Source organism: Leucoraja erinacea, unplaced genomic scaffold (assembly GCF_028641065.1).
Source record: "Leucoraja erinacea ecotype New England unplaced genomic scaffold, Leri_hhj_1 Leri_224S, whole genome shotgun sequence".
Lineage (NCBI taxonomy): Eukaryota > Metazoa > Chordata > Chondrichthyes > Rajiformes > Rajidae > Leucoraja > Leucoraja erinaceus.
The window spans coordinates 91,497-109,008 of record NW_026576125.1 but is presented as its reverse complement, the minus strand read 5'-3'; the positions used below and the strand labels follow the sequence as shown (position 1 = coordinate 109,008).

The following is a 17,512-nucleotide window of genomic DNA, read 5'->3' as shown; positions in this document are numbered from 1 at the left end:
TGTATCATCTGCCTGACGGTAACAAGGAGAACAGTCTGTGTGCTGGGTGGCTGTGGTCCTTGACGATGCTGTGCAGCAGGCACCACTCTCCAGTGGAAAATGTCCTGAATGGCCAGGAGACAGTTGCCAGTGATGTACTGTGCTGCCTTCTCCACTCTCTGTAGTGATTTGCGGCTGTGGGCAGAACAGTTCCCGTACCACACTGTGATGCAACCCGTCAGCAGGCTCTCGATGGTGCATCTGTAGACGTTTGTGAGGATGCTGGCGTTCATGCCAAACTACCTCAGTATTGTCAGGAGAAAGAGCCGCTGGCGGGCTTTCTTAGTTATTGTGTCCGTGTGCAGTGTCCAGGAGAGGTCCTCACTGATGTACACACTGAGGAACTTGAAGCTGCTGACCCTTTCAATGTCAACATCACCGATATGGATGGGGAGGTGTCCACTCCCCTGCTGTCTCCTGTAGTCCATGATCAGCTCTTTAGTTTAGCAGACATTGAGAGAGAGGTTGTTCCTTATGCACACGTCAATAAAGTGAGTCTGGAAAATGAATGCAAGTTGTCAGAGTCCAGTTGATCGGTGACGACAACACCAGACCTTGTCCGGTTTGTAAGCTTCCTATTTCTCATCTGCAGAATTGTCTGTCTTTATCCAAAACCCCTCCACTGAAGAGATTTGGATCAACAAGACCGCTACTGTGGTGTGCGTGGTAATGGGCACTGATCTGAGCCAGGTCCAAGTCTACTGGCAAGTGAGCGGAAGGGAGAGAACGACAGGGGCTGTGACCCACCAACCGAGAGGAGAAAGTACCCAAGACAGAGTGAGCAGTAAACTCCGGAGCAGTGTGGAGGAGTGGACCAGCGGGGTGGAGGTTGTGTGCTCTGCCCAACGATCTCCATCATCCTCACCAGTGTCAGCACGGACAGAAAGTGCCAAAGGTGGGCGAGAGATCGGCAATGATACGGCCAACATTAGTTACCATGAAGGGCCTTTCCCACTTACGCAACTATTTTGGTGACGGCCGGCACCCGTTGTAGGTCGTTGCAGGTCGGCGAATATTTTCAACATGTTGAAAATCCAGTGGTGACCAGAAAGACGTTACGACTCTTTGGGCGACTGAGGAGACTACTCACGACCATACAGGCGACACCCTGGCGACAAAGATTCGTTCCTTGTTCTGGTCACCGCTGGATTTTCAACATGTTGAAAATTTTCGGCGACCTGTACCGACCTATGACAGGTGGCGGCAGATGCCGAAAAAGTCACGTAAGTGGGACAAGCCTTTGCGGAAGAGGATCTCAAATCTACTTTGCTCCTCTGTTCCAGTTGAAACAAAAAGACCCAAGGTCAGACTGCTGCCTCCAGCTCACCAAGAGACCAAGCGCAGCCACACAGCCATCCTCGAGTGTGTGCTCTCTGGTTTCTACCCGGACCTCATAAACGTCACTTGGGAGAAAGACGGAGCCCCAATCTCCTCCACTACCAGCGCTACACCAACTGCTCTGGAGCAAGGGGGGACTTTCAGTGCCAGCCACTTCCTGAATGTGAGTTCAGAGGATTGGAAGAAAGGCTCAGTCTTCGGCTGTACAGTGTCTCATCCCCCCTCGAACACCAGTATCAGCCGGGAAGTGAAAAGCTTTCAAGGTACGGTGTTGGGATTCACTCTAATCATCACATCTTTTACCCCATCACAAAATAGGGTCCAGACAAGTTTAGCACTGAAGGACAAGTGTTGCAGTGTGTGAGTGAGTCAAGAAGAGTCAAGAGTGTTTTACTGTCATATGTCCCGGACGGGACAAAGAAATTCTTACCTGCTGCAACACAACAGAATATGTGAATATGTAAACATAGTACCTAACGGGGGAAGTGAAAAAAAAGTTCAATAAATAACAAATAGTGCAAATAACAAATAATATAGTATTTAGCCTGATGTCCTGAAGCTCCTATATCATGTGCCTGACGGTAACAAGGAGAACAGTCTGTGTGCTGGGTGGCTGTGGTCCCTGATGATGCTGTGCAGCAGGCACCACTCTCCAGTGGAAAATGTCCTGAATGGCCAGGAGACAGTTGCCAGTGATGTGCTGTGCCGCCTTCTCCATTCTCTGTAGTGATTTGTGGCTGTGGGCAGAACAGTTCCCGTACCAGACTGTGATGCAACCCGTCAGCAGGCTCTCGATGGTGCATCTGTAGACGTTTGTGAGGATGCTGGCGTTCATGCCAAACTACCTCAGTATTGTCAGGAGAAAGAGCCGCTGGCGGGCTTTCTTAGTTATTGTGTCCGTGTGCAGTGTCCAGGAGAGGTCCTCACTGATGTACACACTGAGGAACTTGAAGCTGCTGACCCTTTCAATGTCAACATCACCGATATGGATGGGGAGGTGTCCACTCCCCTGCTGTCTCCTGTAGTCCATGATCAGCTCTTTAGTTTAGCAGACATTGAGAGAGAGGTTGTTCCTTATGCACACGTCAATAAAGTGAGTCTGGAAAATGAATGCAAGTCGTCAGAGTCCTGATCGGTGACGACAACACCAGACCTTGTCCGGTTTGTAAGCTTCCTATTTCTCATCTGCAGAATTGTCTGTCTTTATCCAAAACCCCTCTACTGAAGAGATTTGGATCAACAAGACCGCTACTGTGGTGTGCGTGGTAATGGGCGCTGATCTGAGCCAGGTCCAAGTCTACTGGCAAGTGAGCGGAAGGGAGAGAACTACAGGGGCTGTGACCCACCAACCGAGAGGGGAAAGTACACAAGACAGAGTGAGCAGTAAACTCCGGAGCAGTGTGGAGGAGTGGACCAGCGGGGTGGAGGTTGTGTGCTCTGCCCAACGATCTCCATCATCCTCACCAGTGTCAGCACGGACAGAAAGTGCCAAAGGTGGGCGAGAGATCGGCAATGATACGGCCAACATTAGTTACCATGAAGGGCCTTTCCCACTTACGCAACTATTTCAGTGACGGCCGACACCCGTCGTAGGTCATTGTAGGTCGGCGAAAATTTTCAACATGTTGAAAATCCAGTGGTGACCAGAAAGACGCTACGACTCTTTGAGCGACTGAGGAGACTACTCACGCCCATGCAGGCGACACCCTGGTGATATGTCGCGGTGTGAAGCCTGCATCGTCGTGTGTAGTCGCCCAAAGAGTCGTACCTTGTGCTGGTCACCGCTGGATTTTCAACATGACCTGTTTCAAATTTTCGGCGACCTGTAACGACCTATGACGGGTGCCGGCAGTCGCCAAAAAAGTTGTGTAAAGTGGGACAGGCCCTTGAGGAAGAGGGACTCACATCTACTTTGCTCCTCTGTTCCAGTTGAAACAAAAAGACCCAAGGTCAGACTGCTGCCTCCAGCTCACCAAGAGACCAAGCGCAGCCACACAGCCATCCTCGAGTGTGTGCTCTCTGGTTTCTACCCGGACCTCATTAACGTCACTTGGGAGAAAGACGGAGCCCCGATCTCCTCCACCACCAGCGCTACACCGACTGCTCTGGAGCAGGGGGGGACTTTCAGTGCCAGCCACTTCCTGAATGTGAGTTCAGAGGATTGGAAGAAAGGCTCAGTCTTCGGCTGTACAGTGTCTCATCCCCCCTCGAACACCAGTATCAGCCGGGAAGTGAAAAGCTTTCAAGGTACGGTGCTGGGATTCACTCTAATCATCACATCTTTTACCCCATCACAAAATAGGGTCCAGGCAAGTTTAGCACTGAAGGACAAGTGTTGCAGTGTGTGAGTGAGTCAAGAAGAGTCAAGAGTGTTTTATTGTCATATGTACCACACGGGACAAGGAAATTCTTACTTGCTGCAGCACAACAGAATATGTGAATATGTAAACATAATGCATAACGGGGGAAGTGAAAAAAACACTTCAATAAATAACAAATCGTGCAAATAACAAATAATAGTAAGATTAAACGAGAACTTACCAGTTTGAAGTTTGATCTGTATTTTATGAGGAGTTACGATGAGGGATTACGTGCAGAACCCGCTCAGCACGCATGCGCGGCATACTTCAAAGCAGCGGTGTGGAATCACAGAAAGACCCAGTTATAGAAATAAACATAGTAAAGAAAAGACCTCAGTTATCAGTTTGACCCATATTATTTTAGGGTGAGAGCGGAGGGCACGTATTCCCTCATCGTAACTCATCGTAAGTTCTCGTTTAATCTTACTATTTTACTTCGGAGTCACGTGAGTGACTGCGTGAAGATTTTAAAGCTCTGTGATATCAAACCATGTAACATTTCATACTTCACTCGCTGCCGAAGTCATTCGAGGGAGGAAGTATGTTATCGTAATCAATGATGAATCTGTTTGTAAAAATAATAATGGTGCTATTAACAATAACAAGACCAAATGCTCCCCTGGCTTAAATTACATATGTTTTGCAGATTCTTTTCTGCAACCGACATAGGTTCTGTCAGTGGTTTGTATTAAAAGTTTGGAACGTATACTCCCTAGACCACCCCGCTGTAGCCAGGATGTGGTCCATAGGCTCGTCCATCATCTTAGTCACTGACGTGGAAGCTGTCCTGGTAGAATAAGATTTATACACGTTAGTATTTACTCCAGCAACTCCCAGTACCTGCTTGAGCCACTAGAGATAGTTTAGCTCATCACCTGACCATGAGGTTTATTGTGGCTGACCCATAAGGCTTTTTCCTCTCCCTCGGTATTGCTTATTGTGTCGATGTAGATCTCTAAGTGGGTCATGACACATAAAACGTGGTTCAGGTGGGTATGCCCGGAATTCCATGACTGGACCTGATGTTCCTGGTCTGTTCTGTTTGGCCAGCCCTTGAATGGGAAACGTGACACTATCTGGTGTTATAACCATGTTGTCCAATCGCAGTAGATGGAAGAACTGGCTCTTTGTGTTGATGTAAGGCCTCCAGCATGTCCATCTTCAGGGTAGGCTGTTCCAGGGTGAGGGACCTGGCTGGTGATCATCCCCTAAGGTATGTCAGGACTTCACTGACATCCCAATTTGGGTGTACCTATTTCTGGGGAATGTATGTATATACCTCTCCTGTATCTGATCACCAGTGAGCGGTACCCTTTGCCCTGTTGTCGTGGTGCCCAACTTGAGCAGGTTGACAGAACTTTTCCTTCATTGTGGTGGAGACCTGCCAGGAACTCCAGTACAGGTTTTTGTTGTAGTTGAATGTGTAGTTTCTGTTTTTGAACAGTTTCCCATTTCTTGATGTTCGTCAGGTATGTTCCCTAGTGGATATGCGACGGAGTGCTGTCATCATGTTGATAGTGCTGTCTGATCCAAACACAGCAGTGGTCTTCCCAATTCTGCAATTCTTTTAATGACCATGTCGAGGATCGCTGGGAACCATGCCTGTGGACTTAGTCCACTGTAATTTGCGTAGTACCCGACTGATGAAGCCGTAGTACCTATTGAAGAGGTAGAAGGAAGGGAGAACATAGAGATTAGATTCCCCCCCAATACGCAGGGATGAATTCATCGCCGCTGGCTTGAGATTGGTTTCATGCGACGTACGTTAGTACGTGGCGACGTAGGTTAGTACGTGGCGATTTAATTGAATATAAGGAAATCGATATCTGGTGTCCATATTGCTTATTACTTTCAGCAAATATTTTTGGTTTAAATCTTTGTTTACAGTATTTAGCTCACCTGAATAGGTAAGTTACTGATGGTCAAACATGTTTGACGACATACCGTTACCAATTGTTAATAAATTGTCACCTAATATCGATGTTCTCTGCCCAAGTGGTTTGGTATATGCCACCACTTGTTAATTTATAAACGAACATGCAGAATGGTGCATTACTGAGCAATGTTTCACTAGAAGTAAGTAAAATTTGATATATAACACGTTTAAGTCAACTCGTATTGGCACTAAGTATTACAAGCTCAGTAACACATCAGAACACATAAGATGTTACTGAAACCAGGTGGAAGTGTACAACCATAATCCTTCCTATGCAGATGAATTCCATGATGACACTCCAGATTAGTCCATTTGCCACCATATTATAGGTATGGAATATAGTTTGAACACTAGTATCTCAGCTCATAGGAAAGGGACAATGTTCAGTAGCTGGTAATGCTGCTACTATCCCAATTACTTTGCCACGTAGTTGAATGGTGGTTAAATGTTACCATAACTGATAGCATTAATGAATACCAGATAGACAATGTTGTGGATGGTCAACGTAATATCTGGATATATGACAGAGCCAGCTAAATAAGTTAGTAGCTAATGCAGCTAATAAAGCTTTATCCAAGGATAGTCTGTCATTAATATATAGACATGCCATGACGGAATGTTCCTTAAGTGTCAGGGCTGGTTTGATTCTGGAATAGCTTCGGCTTATATGCCAATTCAATACTCAAATCAAGTTTATTTGTCACATACACACGCGAGATGTGCAGCGAATGAAAATGGCAATGCTCGCATGGTTACCCCATCCAGGTAATTGTGGTATATCCAAAAAACTTATATGAAAAGGCACTGAATAGTATGCATCTTCAAAGTCGATGTCTACCATAAAGTGTCCTTGGATCCATGGTAGGAGTTACAAATCCCATGTGGGTATACCTGGTGAAATACTCAAGTGGTTAATCAATGATGGTGCGACATTCACCATTGTGGGAGGGTAGACCCCTTGGGGTGCTTGCTGATTTGGTGGCAGGATATTAATTCTATTCCCCTTGAATATATATTTTGGTATATAACTACCACGAGTGATAGCTTCCTAACCAGGTGTGATTCACCCACCCCTTGTTAGTACAAACCCTTCACCTTTATGTGATAGTAGGAACCAAACCTATCTGCCTTCATTGTTGTTTTCTTCAGTTTCTGGTTCCTTGTTCTTGTAGGGACGATGTTTGTTGGGGGGTGGAGCATTTTCCATGGGGCCTGCTGTGGGCCCTGGCCTAAAAGGCTTACGGGATTGGCATGCAGGCCCCGAGCTTTCACCAGTACCATGAGGTAGACGCCCCTGGTGGACGCGTAGAGGTACTGCTGTCTGGTTTAGTGTGGTGCTCATTCCAGACTCTGCCCTCTTGTGCCGAATAGTTTGAACACTTCGTCCAGTTTTTAGGACTGGTTTGGTAAGTGCCAGGTAGCAGGATCTGTGGTTGTGAGGTCGGCGTTCTCACAGTCCTGTGAATTTCATACATTGAGGGCAGGTTTGTGACTTCCCTTGAGAAGTTACGGGGTATACTGTTGAACAGTAGGGTCAGGTGTTTTGCCATACTACCCTGCCCTTCTGGAATGAGCAGGTGGACATGATAGCCGACGTCAGGGTATCAAATGCAATTTTAAGATATTTGGGTTAAAATGCGCTGCTCAATGTATCCCCCAATAATGGCGGGCACTTCGAGTAAATGCAATTTAGGGGAGGCGTGATGAAACCAATGCCTCATGGCTACCAGTCTTGGAGAGGTTTTTTGGAAAAAACAGGTAGTAGGCTGGCCATCAGTTAAGACTGAAAGGCCATCTTGCTCGTGGTGAAACCACGTAGCGGCCACACCCAGCAGCTCTCCCTGATCCTGTACCCCAAGCATACTCCCGATGTTGTTCAGCCAGTGCCCATCTTCTTGACCAGCCCAGCTCTGGTCGCCAAAGCTGTCCTCGGATGAGGAGGAAGCAATGGCCAGTGTGGAGGGAGTGCCTGAATTCCCTCTGCGAAACTGCTCCTCACGAAGCACGTCTCGCTGGAGCTTACGCTCCATGAGCCGCTCCATGCCAGGAAAACCGACCTCAGAGTAGACTTACCTGATGGTCCGTTTTTTAACTGTAGCGGGGGCGCCTGACTCCCGCTGTGCCTCTGGACTGGAAACCAGCGCAGCTCTGTCTGTGGACCGCAGCGTGTGTGGTCCTGGTGCCGTCTCTCTCCCCTCCGCGAACGGAACGCTCCTTCTCCGGAGGCCAAGGGGGGGTGGGGGGCTTACGTCTGGACTGGCACCGACGCAGCTCCCTATCTGTGGACCGCAGCGTGCGGTCCTGGTGCCGTCTCTCCCCCCTCCGCGAACGGAACGCTCCTTCCCCAGAGTCCAACGGGGGCCGCTTGCATCTGCTGCTTTGCTCCACCTGGAGCAACAAACAGACGCGAGTCGCTAGTTAAAACTGAAGGTAAGTACTTACCTAACGGTTCCTTCCTTCAGGCTTGTAGCGGGAGCGCCTGACTCCCGCTTGCCGCTGTTGCCTGCGTGAACGTAATGCCGCGCATTCGTGCTGAGTGGGTTCCTCACGTAGTCACGCACTTGACTCCGAAGTAAAATATAGTATTTAGCCTGATAGCCTGATGGTCAAAATAGTTCTTAAGTCTGGTGGTACTTGCAGCCATGCCCCTGTATCGTCTGCCTGACGGTAACAAGGAGAACAGTCTGTGTGCTGGGTGGCCGTGGTCCTTGATGATGCTGTGTGCCTTCCACAGGCACCGACAGTGGAAAATGTCCTGAATGGCCAGGAGACAGTTGCCAGTGATGTGCTGTGCCGCCTTCTCCACTCTCTGTAGTGATTTGCGGCTGTGGGCAGAACAGTTCCCGTACCAGACTGTGATGCAACCCGTCAGCAGGCTCTCGATGGTGCATCTATAGATGTTTGTGAGGATGCTGGCATTCATGCCAAACTACCTCAGTATTGTCAGGAGAAAGAGCCGCTGGCGGGCTTTCTTAGTTATTGTGTCCGTGTGCAGTGTCCAGGAGAGGTCCTCACTGATGTACACACTGAGGAACTTGAAGCTGCTGACCCTTTCAATGTCAACATCACCGTATGGATGGGGTGGTGTCCACTCCCCTGCTGTCTCCTGTAGTCCATGATCAGCTCTTTAGTTTAACAGACATTGAGAGAGAGGTTGTTCCTTATGCACACGTCAATAAAGTGAGTCTGGAAAATGAATGCAAGTTGTTAGAGTCCTGATCGGTGACGACAACACCAGACCTTGTCCGGTTTGTAAGCTTCCTATTTCTCATCTGCAGAATTGTCTGTCTTTATCCAAAACCCCTCCACTGAAGAGATTTGGATCAACAAGACCGCTACTGTGGTGTGCGTGGTAATGGGCGCTGATCTGAGCCAGGTCCAAGTCTACTGGCAAGTGAGCGGAAGGGAGAGAACTACAGGGGCTGTGACCCGCCAACCGAGAGGAGAAAGTACCCAAGACAGAGTGAGCAGTAAACTCCGGAGCAGTGTGGAGGAGTGGACCAGCGGGGTGGAGGTTGTGTGCTCTGCCCAACGATCTCCATCATCCTCACCAGTGTCAGCACGGACAGAAGGTGCCAAAGGTGGGCGAGAGATCGGCAATGATACGGCCAACATTAGTTACCATGAAGGGCCTTTCCCACTTACGCAACTATTTCGGTGACGGCTGACACCCGTCGTAGGTCGTTGCAGGTCAGCGAAAATGTTCAACATGTTGAAAATCCAGTGGTGACCAGAAAGACGCTACGACTCTTTGGGCGACTGAGGAGACTACTCACGCCCATACAAGTGACACCCTGGCGATATGTCGCGGGATGAAACCTGTATGGTCATGAGTAGTTGCCCAAAGAGTCGTACCTTGTGCTGGTGGTTGCTGGATTTTCAACATTTTCAACATCGGCGACCTGTGACGGGTGCCAGCAGTCACTGAAAAAGTCACGTAAGTGGAACAGGCCCTTGAGGAAGAGGGTCTCACATCTACTTTGCTCCTCTGTTCCAGTTGAAACAAAAAGACCCAAGGTCAGACTGCTGCCTCCAGCTCACCAAGAGACCAAGCGAAGCCACACAGCCACCCTCGAGTGTGTGCTCTCTGGTTTCTACCCGGACCTCATAAACGTCACTTGGGAGAAAGACGGAGCCCCAATCTCCTCCACTACCAGCGCTACACCGACTGCTCTGGAGCAAGGGGGGACTTTCAGTGCCAGCCACTTCCTGACTGTGAGTTCAGAGGATTGGAAGAAAGGCTCAGTCTTCGGCTGTACAGTGTCTCATCCCCCGTCGAACACCAGTATCAGCCGGGAAGTGAAAAGCTTTCAAGGTACTGTGCTGGGATTCACTCTAATCATCACATCTTTTACCCCGTCACAAAATAGGCCCAGGCAAGTTTAGCACTGAAGGACAAGTGTTGCAGTGTGTGAGTGAGTCAAGAAGAGTCAAGAGTGTTTTATTGTCATATGTACCAGACGGGACAAGGAAATTCTTACTTGCTGCAGCACAACAGAATATGTGAATATGTAAACATAGTGCATAATGGGGAACGAGAAAAAAAGAAAAAGTTTAATAAATAACAAATAGTGCAAATAACAAACAATAATAGAGTCTTTTGCAGTTCAGGGCTCAGAGCTTATTCATTGTGTTTAATAGCTTGATGGCTGTAGGGAAGAAGCTGTTCCAGTACCTGGACGTTACAGTTTTCAGGCTCCTGTAACTTCTTCCTGATGGCAATGGTGAGATGAGTGTGTGGCCAGGATGGTGTGGGTCCTTGATGATTCTGGCTGCCTTTTAGAGGCAGTGACTATGATAGATCTCTTCGACGGTAGGGAGGTCAAAGCCAGCGATGAACTGGGCAATGGTCACAACTTTTTGTAGTATTTTTTGTTTCTGGATGTTTGCTCCTATACTCAACTCCTCTTGTTATGAATGCCAACATGCCATTCACTTTCTTAACTGCCTGCTGTACCTACCTGCATGCTTACTTTCATGATGCTGAACAAGTTGTCATTTAGAAGGCTAAAGGAAGTTTTGTTTGATGTTTTCACAAAGTTAATGGGAGCTAACAGAATAGATTATCCTGTGAAGATCTATTTACACACCTCCACATTCAGGGACAGTTTCTTCCCAGCTGTTATCAGGCAACTGAATCATCCCACCACATCCAGAGAGTGGTCCTGAACTATTATCTCCCTCACTGGAGACCCTCGGACTATCTTTGATTGGACTTTACTGGTTTTACCTTGCACTAAACATTAATCCCTTATCATGTATGTATACACTGTGAATGACTCATTTGTAATCATGTTTTGCCTTTCCGCTGACTGGTTAGCATGCAACAAAAGCATTTCACTGTACCTTGGTACACGTGACAATAAACTAAACTAACTAGATGAGGAGGAATTATTTTTTAGTTGTATACAGTGCTCCCTGGGTTACAAATGATCTCCCTGATTTATGGAAATCCAACTCTATACAAAGTACAGGGTCTAAAAGTTAGAGGTAGCCATGCTACATGAAGTGGGTCATGATGTCTGAAGAAGGGTCTCGATGCGAAACCTCACCCATTCCTTCTCTCCAGAGATACTGCCTGTGCAACTGAGTTACTCCAGCTTTTTGTGTCTATCAGAGGTTCATGGAAGTTTGGAATTGCCTTCCACAGTTAGCATTTGGTTTCAGGTGTGAAGGTGATTTTATATCTGAGATTGCAGAGTTTGACTATACGAGATGATAATGGATGTGGGGGAAAGTCAGCTCAGTGGAGCTGGTGATAGATCTCCACATATCATTGAACGGTGGAACTAACCCAAGCCTCCTGTCTTCCTGTCCTCCTGTTGTCTTCATTTTATTCACACGTTGTTGATCTTCACAAAACATCAGCGGCAAACTAACTGTCTCACCTTCTCATTTGTCCTGAAGCCGGCACAGAATTGACAGGTGAGGAAGGGAAGGTGGAGTCAGGGGACTTGGATGGAGATGACAACATGCTCACAGTTGCTGCCTTCGCCATCTTGTTCGTTATCAGTTTCCTCTACAGTACCTTCGTCACTGTTGTCAAGGTAACGATGACCAACGACAAAGATACTTTGTGACCCCCCCACACTGTGACCGTCCATTCCTCACTACACTGTGTTCTCTGACTCTTCAATCCTCACCACACCACGGCCAACAGATGATGCAGTCTGGGACAATAAGGGGGGGGGGGGGTGTCAAATGGGATAGTCAGGGCCGGAGTTAAAGGGAAAGGGAGTAAAGGGATAGTTAATGACCCTAGAATTAAAGGGAAAGAAAGCTCACAAAGGGATAGGAGAGTAATAGGGATCGATGTGAAAGGTGAGATGTGTAAGGAATTAAAAGTATTGTACATGAATGCGCGAAGTATAAGAAGTAAAGTAGATGAGTTTGAAGCTCAGTTAGAGGTTGGTAGATATGACATGGTGGGGATTACTGAGACGTGGCTGCAGGAGGATCAGGCCTGGGAACTTAATATTCAGGGTTATACAGCCTATAGAAACGTCAGGGAGATGGGCAGAGGAGGGGGGGTAGCTCTGCTGGTGAGGGAGGGAATTCAGTCCCTTGTGAGGGAAGACATAGGGACTGAAGAGGTAGAGTCACTGTGGATTGAGTTGAGGAATTACAAAGGCAAGAAGACCCTAATTGGTGTTATCTACAGACCCCCAAATAGTAGCCCGGATGTAGTGTGTAAGTTGCAGCAGGAGTTAAAACTGGCATGTAACAAAGGTAATGCCACTGTGGTGATGGGGGATTTCAATATGCAGGTAGACTGGGAAAATCAGCTTGGTTCAGGACCCCAAGAAAGAGAGTTTGTAGAATGCCTCCGAGATGTATTCTTAGAGCAGCTTCTAATCAAGCCGACCAGAGAAAAGGCAATTCTGGATTTAGTGTTGTCTAATGAACCAGATTTGATAAGAGAACGAGAGGTAAAGGAACCGCTTGGAGGTAGTGACATAATATGATTAGTTTTAATCTGCAATTTGAGAAGGTGAAGGTTAAATCGGAAGTGTCAGTGATGTAGTTGAACAAAGGGGACTATGAAGGCATCAGAGAGGAGCTGGCCAAGTCAAGTCAAGTCAAGTCAAGTTTATTTGTCACATACACATACGAGATGTGCAGTGAAATGAAAGTGGCAAATGCTCGCGGACTTTTGTGCAAAAGACAAACAACAAAACAACCAAACAAACTATAAACACAATCATAACACACATATTCTTTTACATAATAAATAATGGAAGGAAAAACGTTCAGTAGAGTTAGTCCCTGGTGAGATAGGCATTTACAGTCCGAATTGCCTCTGGGAAGAAACTCCTTCTCAACCTCTCCGTTCTCACCGCATGGCAACGGAGGCGTTTGCCTGACCGTAGCAGCTGGAACAGTCCGTTGCAGGGGTGGAAGGGGTCTCCCATGATTTTATTTGCTCTGGAGTTGCACCTCCTGTTGTATAGTTCCTGCAGGGGGGTGAGTGAAGTTCCCATAGTGCGTTCGGCCGAACGCACTACTCTCTGCAGAGCCTTCTTGTCCTTGGCAGAGCAATTCCCAAACCAGATGGTAATGTTCCCGGACAAGATGCTTTCCACCGCCGCTGCGTAGAAGCACTGGAGGATCCTCGGAGACACTCTGAATTTCCTCAATTGCCTGAGGTGGTAAAGGCGCTGCCTTGCCTTACTCACGAGTGCTGAGGCGTGTGATGCCCATGTCATATCCTCAGTGATGTGGACTCCCAGATACTTAAAACAGTTCACCCTATCCACAGGATCCCCATTTATCCTCAATGGAGTGTACGTCCTCGGATGATGTGCCCTCCTAAAGTCCATGATCAGCTCGTTTGTTTTTTTGATGTTCAAGAGGAGGCTGTTATCCTGGCACCAGAGTGCTAGATCAGCCACCTCCTCCCGGTAGGCCTTCTCATCGTTGTCTGAGATCAGGCCCACCACCACAGTGTCATCAGCAAACTTAATTATTGAATTAGGTAGACTGGAAAGGGTTCAAGAAGGAACTGCAGATGCTGGAAGATCGAAGGTACACAAAAATGCTGGAGAAACTCAGCGGGTGCAGCAGCATCTATGGAGCGAAGGAAATAGGCGACGTTTCGGGTGGAAACCCTTCTTCAGACTGGAAAGGGATCCTAGCAGGAATGACGGTGGAACAGCAATGGCAGGAATTTCTGGGCATAATCCGGAAGATGCAGGATCATTTCATTCCAAAAAGGAAGAAAGATTCTAAGGGGAGTAGGAGGCAACCGTGGCTGACAAGAGAAGTTAGGGATAGAATAAAACTAAAAGAAAAGATGTATAACACAGCAAAGAGTAGCCAGAAGCCAGAGGATTGGGAAACCTTCATAGGACAACAGAAGGAAACAAAACGGGCAATACGGGCTGAAAAGATGAAGTACGAGGGGAAGCTGGCCAGGAATATAAAGAAGGACAGTAAAAGCTTATTTGATATGTTAAGGGAAAAAGAGTAGCAAAGACAAATGTGGGTTCCATGAAGGCAGACATGGGTGAAATTATTATGGGAAACAAGGAAATGGCAGAAGAGTTGAACAAGTACTTCGGATCTGTCTTCACTAAGGAAGACACATACAATCTCCCAGAAGTAATGGAAGACAGAGGATCTAAGGGGGTAGAGGAAATGAAAGAAATTTTCATTAGGTGAGAAATAGTATTGGGTAGGCTAATGGGACTAAAGGATGATAAATCCCCTGGGCCTGATGGTCTGCATCCCAGGGAGGTGGTTCTAGAAATAGTGGATGCATTGGTGATCATTTTCCAATGTTCAATAGATTCAGGATCAGTTCCTGTGGATTGGAGGATAGCTAATGTTATCCCACTTTTCAAGAAAGGAGCGAGAGAGAAAACGGGGAATTACAGACCAGTTAGCCTGACTTCGGTGGTGGGAAAGATGCTGGAGTCAATTATTAAAGAGTTAATAATGGGGCATTTAGATAGCAGTAAAAGGATTAGTCCAAGTCAGCATGGATTTATGAAAGGAAAATCATGTTTGACTAATCTTCTGGAATTTTTTGAGGATGTGACAAGTAAAATGGATGAAGGGGTGCCAGTGGAGGTAGTGTACCTAGACTTTCAGAAAGCCTTTGATAAGGTCCCGCACGGGAGACTGGTGACTAAAATTAGAGCACATGGTATTGGGGGTAGGGTGTTGACATGGATAGAAAATTGGTTGGCAGACCGGAAGCAAAGAGTAGGAAAGAACGGGTCCTTTTCAGAATGGCAGGAAGTGGCGAGTGGAGTGCCGCAAGGCTCGGTGTTGGGGCCGCAACTGTTTACCATATATATTAATGATTTGCAAGAGGGAATTAGGAGCAACACTAGCAAGTTTGCGGATGACACAAAGCTGGGTGGCAGTGTGAACTGTGAAGAGGATGTTAGGAGGTTGCAGGGTAACCTGGACAGGTTGAGTGAGTGGGCAGATGCGTGGCAGATGCAGTATAATATAGATAAATGTGAGGTTATCCACTTTGGCGGCAAAAACAAGGGGGCAGATTATTATCTCAATGGGGTTAGGTTAGGTAAGGGGGAGGTACAGCGAGACCTGGGTGTCCTTGTACACCAGTCACTGAAAATTGGCGGGCAGGTACAGCAGGCCGTGAAGAATGCTAATGGAATGTTGGCCTTCATAACAATAGGATTTCAGTATAGGAGTAGAGAGGCTCTTCTGCAGTTGTATAGGGCTCTGGTGAGACCACATCTGGAGTATTGTATACTGCTTTGGTCTCCTAATTTGAGGAAGGACGCTGGTGTTTAGAAGGATGAGGGGGAGATCTTATAGAAACATATAAAATTATAAAAGGACTGGACAAGCTAGATGCAGGAAAAAATGTTCCCAATGTTGGGCGAGTCCAGACCCAAGGGCCTCAGTCTGAGAATAATGGGGAGGCCATAATGGGGAGGCCATTAACTGAGGTGAGAATAAACTCTTTCACCCAGTGAGTTGTGAATTTGTGCAAGTCCCTACCACAGAGGAGGCCAAATCACTGGATGGATTTAAGAGAGAGTTAGATAGGGCTCTAGGGGCTGGTGGAATCAAGGGATATGGGGGGAAGGCAGGCACGGGTTATTAATTGGGGGTGATCAACCATGATCACAATGAATGGAGGTGCTGGCTCGAAGGGCCGAATGGCCTCCTCCTGCACCTATTTTCTATGTTTCTATGTTTCTATGGGACCCTTCATATCCCCCTGGTCTTTGAACCTTTCCACTTTACTCCTGTCCTCTGGGCCTTGATACAGCAAACATTCATAGAACGTTGGGTATTTGGGGCAATGACCCTGGGCTCAAACAAGGAAATCAAACAAACGTTGTATTCATATCAAATGTTGGGCAGCACGGTGGCACAGCGATAGAGCTGCTGCCTTACAGTGCCAGAGATCTGGGTTCCATCCTGACTACGGGTGCAGTCTGTACGGAGTTTGTACGTTCTCCCCGTGACATGCGTATGTTTTCTCCGACATCTTCGGTTTCCTCCCAAACTCCAAAGATGTACAGGTTTGTAGGTTAATTGGCTTGATGTAAATGTAAAAATATTGTCCCTAGTGTGTGTAGGGTAGTGTTAATGTGGAGGGATCGCAGGTCGGCGCAGTCTCCCTGGGCTGAAGGGCTTGTTTGATGCTGTATCACTGAACTACAACTAACATGGTATTCCGTATCTGGAAACTGAGCCCAAGTACGGGACCTCTCTTCAGCCCACAACTGGCATTCAGACTGTGTATCCCTTAGAGTTGGCCTGGGCCACTAATGAAAGACCACCTGTCCATGAGAGTCCATCTCCTACACACATGCACAGACCACCAATCCTCGAGGGTCCTAGAAATGTTGCAGACCCCCTGTCCACGAGGGTCCATCTCTGAGGTTAAGGACAGACTGTCTGTTATTTAGTTTGCCTGTCCCTTTAGTTTGCCTGTTTTTTTTCACACAGAGAGTGGTGAATCTCTGGAACTCTCTGCCACAGAGGGTAGTTGAGGCCAGTTCATTGGCTATATTTAAGAGGGAGTTAGATGTGGCCCTTGTGGCTAAGGGGATTAGGGGGTATGGAGAGAAGGCAGGTATGGGATACTGAGTTGGATGATCAGCCATGATCATATTGAATGGCGGTGCAGGATCGAAGGGCCAAATGGCCTACTCCTGCACCTAATTTCTATGTTTCTATGTTTCCCTGCAGATCACCATCTGTGCTGCACCTTGTCACACACAATATCTAACTTTCCTGTGTATATTACAGGTGCAACAATGACCAGCCGACACACACGCCACATTCACTCAAGAGATCACCATGCAGCTGCTGACGTTGACAAATGGAGTCTCCCTGTCTTTCACTCACTCACTCGACAATCTGAGGCTACTGCTCTGCAAACGCTCATTACAGGAGATAAACTTGGAAATGCACTGGGGATGCTGGGGAAGAAACCGGTTGGGACTGAGGGGGGTGAGGCGAGTGGGGGGGGGGGGGGGGCGGGAAAGGCCAGGATAGGACATGACAGTGGGAAAATGTCAGAGTATGAGACACTGGATTGGGTAGCATGCAGCAGTGGGAGAGGAAGGCAGGATTAATGTTTGGGAAAGGGGAGAAGGGGATGGGGATGGGATGAGTGAAGGAGAAGAGGGGAGTGTGGGAGGGGGAGGGATGCGCTGATGCCCTAGGTGCAAGAAGGGGGCATGGGGGAGGGGAGAAGGAACAGGAAGCAATGTGGTGGAGGGGAGGGGAGGGGGGGGGGGCGATGCTTGGGGACTTGCTCAATCAGGTTTTGTAAAGTAGATGTTGTTTAACTCATTGTCTGCAGCTTATTTTTTTAATTTTTCTGCTGAACTGCATGTTT

At 47.6% G+C, this 17,512-nt stretch overlaps 2 gene segments (V, D, J or C); both read left to right on the top strand.

The window, feature by feature from the left end:
• The first annotated feature begins 13 nt into the window (after positions 1–13).
• LOC129716382 (immunoglobulin heavy constant gamma 4-like) lies at positions 14–5,494 on the top strand. The segment is given in 4 exon segments: positions 14–934; positions 1,323–1,640; positions 2,569–2,871; positions 3,307–5,494. Coding segments are annotated over 4 exon segments (1,266 nt in total).
• Positions 5,495–8,028: 2,534 nt separating this feature from the next.
• On the top strand, positions 8,029–17,095 carry LOC129716383 (Ig gamma-3 chain C region-like). The segment is given in 4 exon segments: positions 8,029–9,254; positions 9,671–9,988; positions 11,581–11,720; positions 16,918–17,095. Coding segments are annotated over 4 exon segments (696 nt in total).
• Positions 17,096–17,512: the final 417 nt, after the last annotated feature.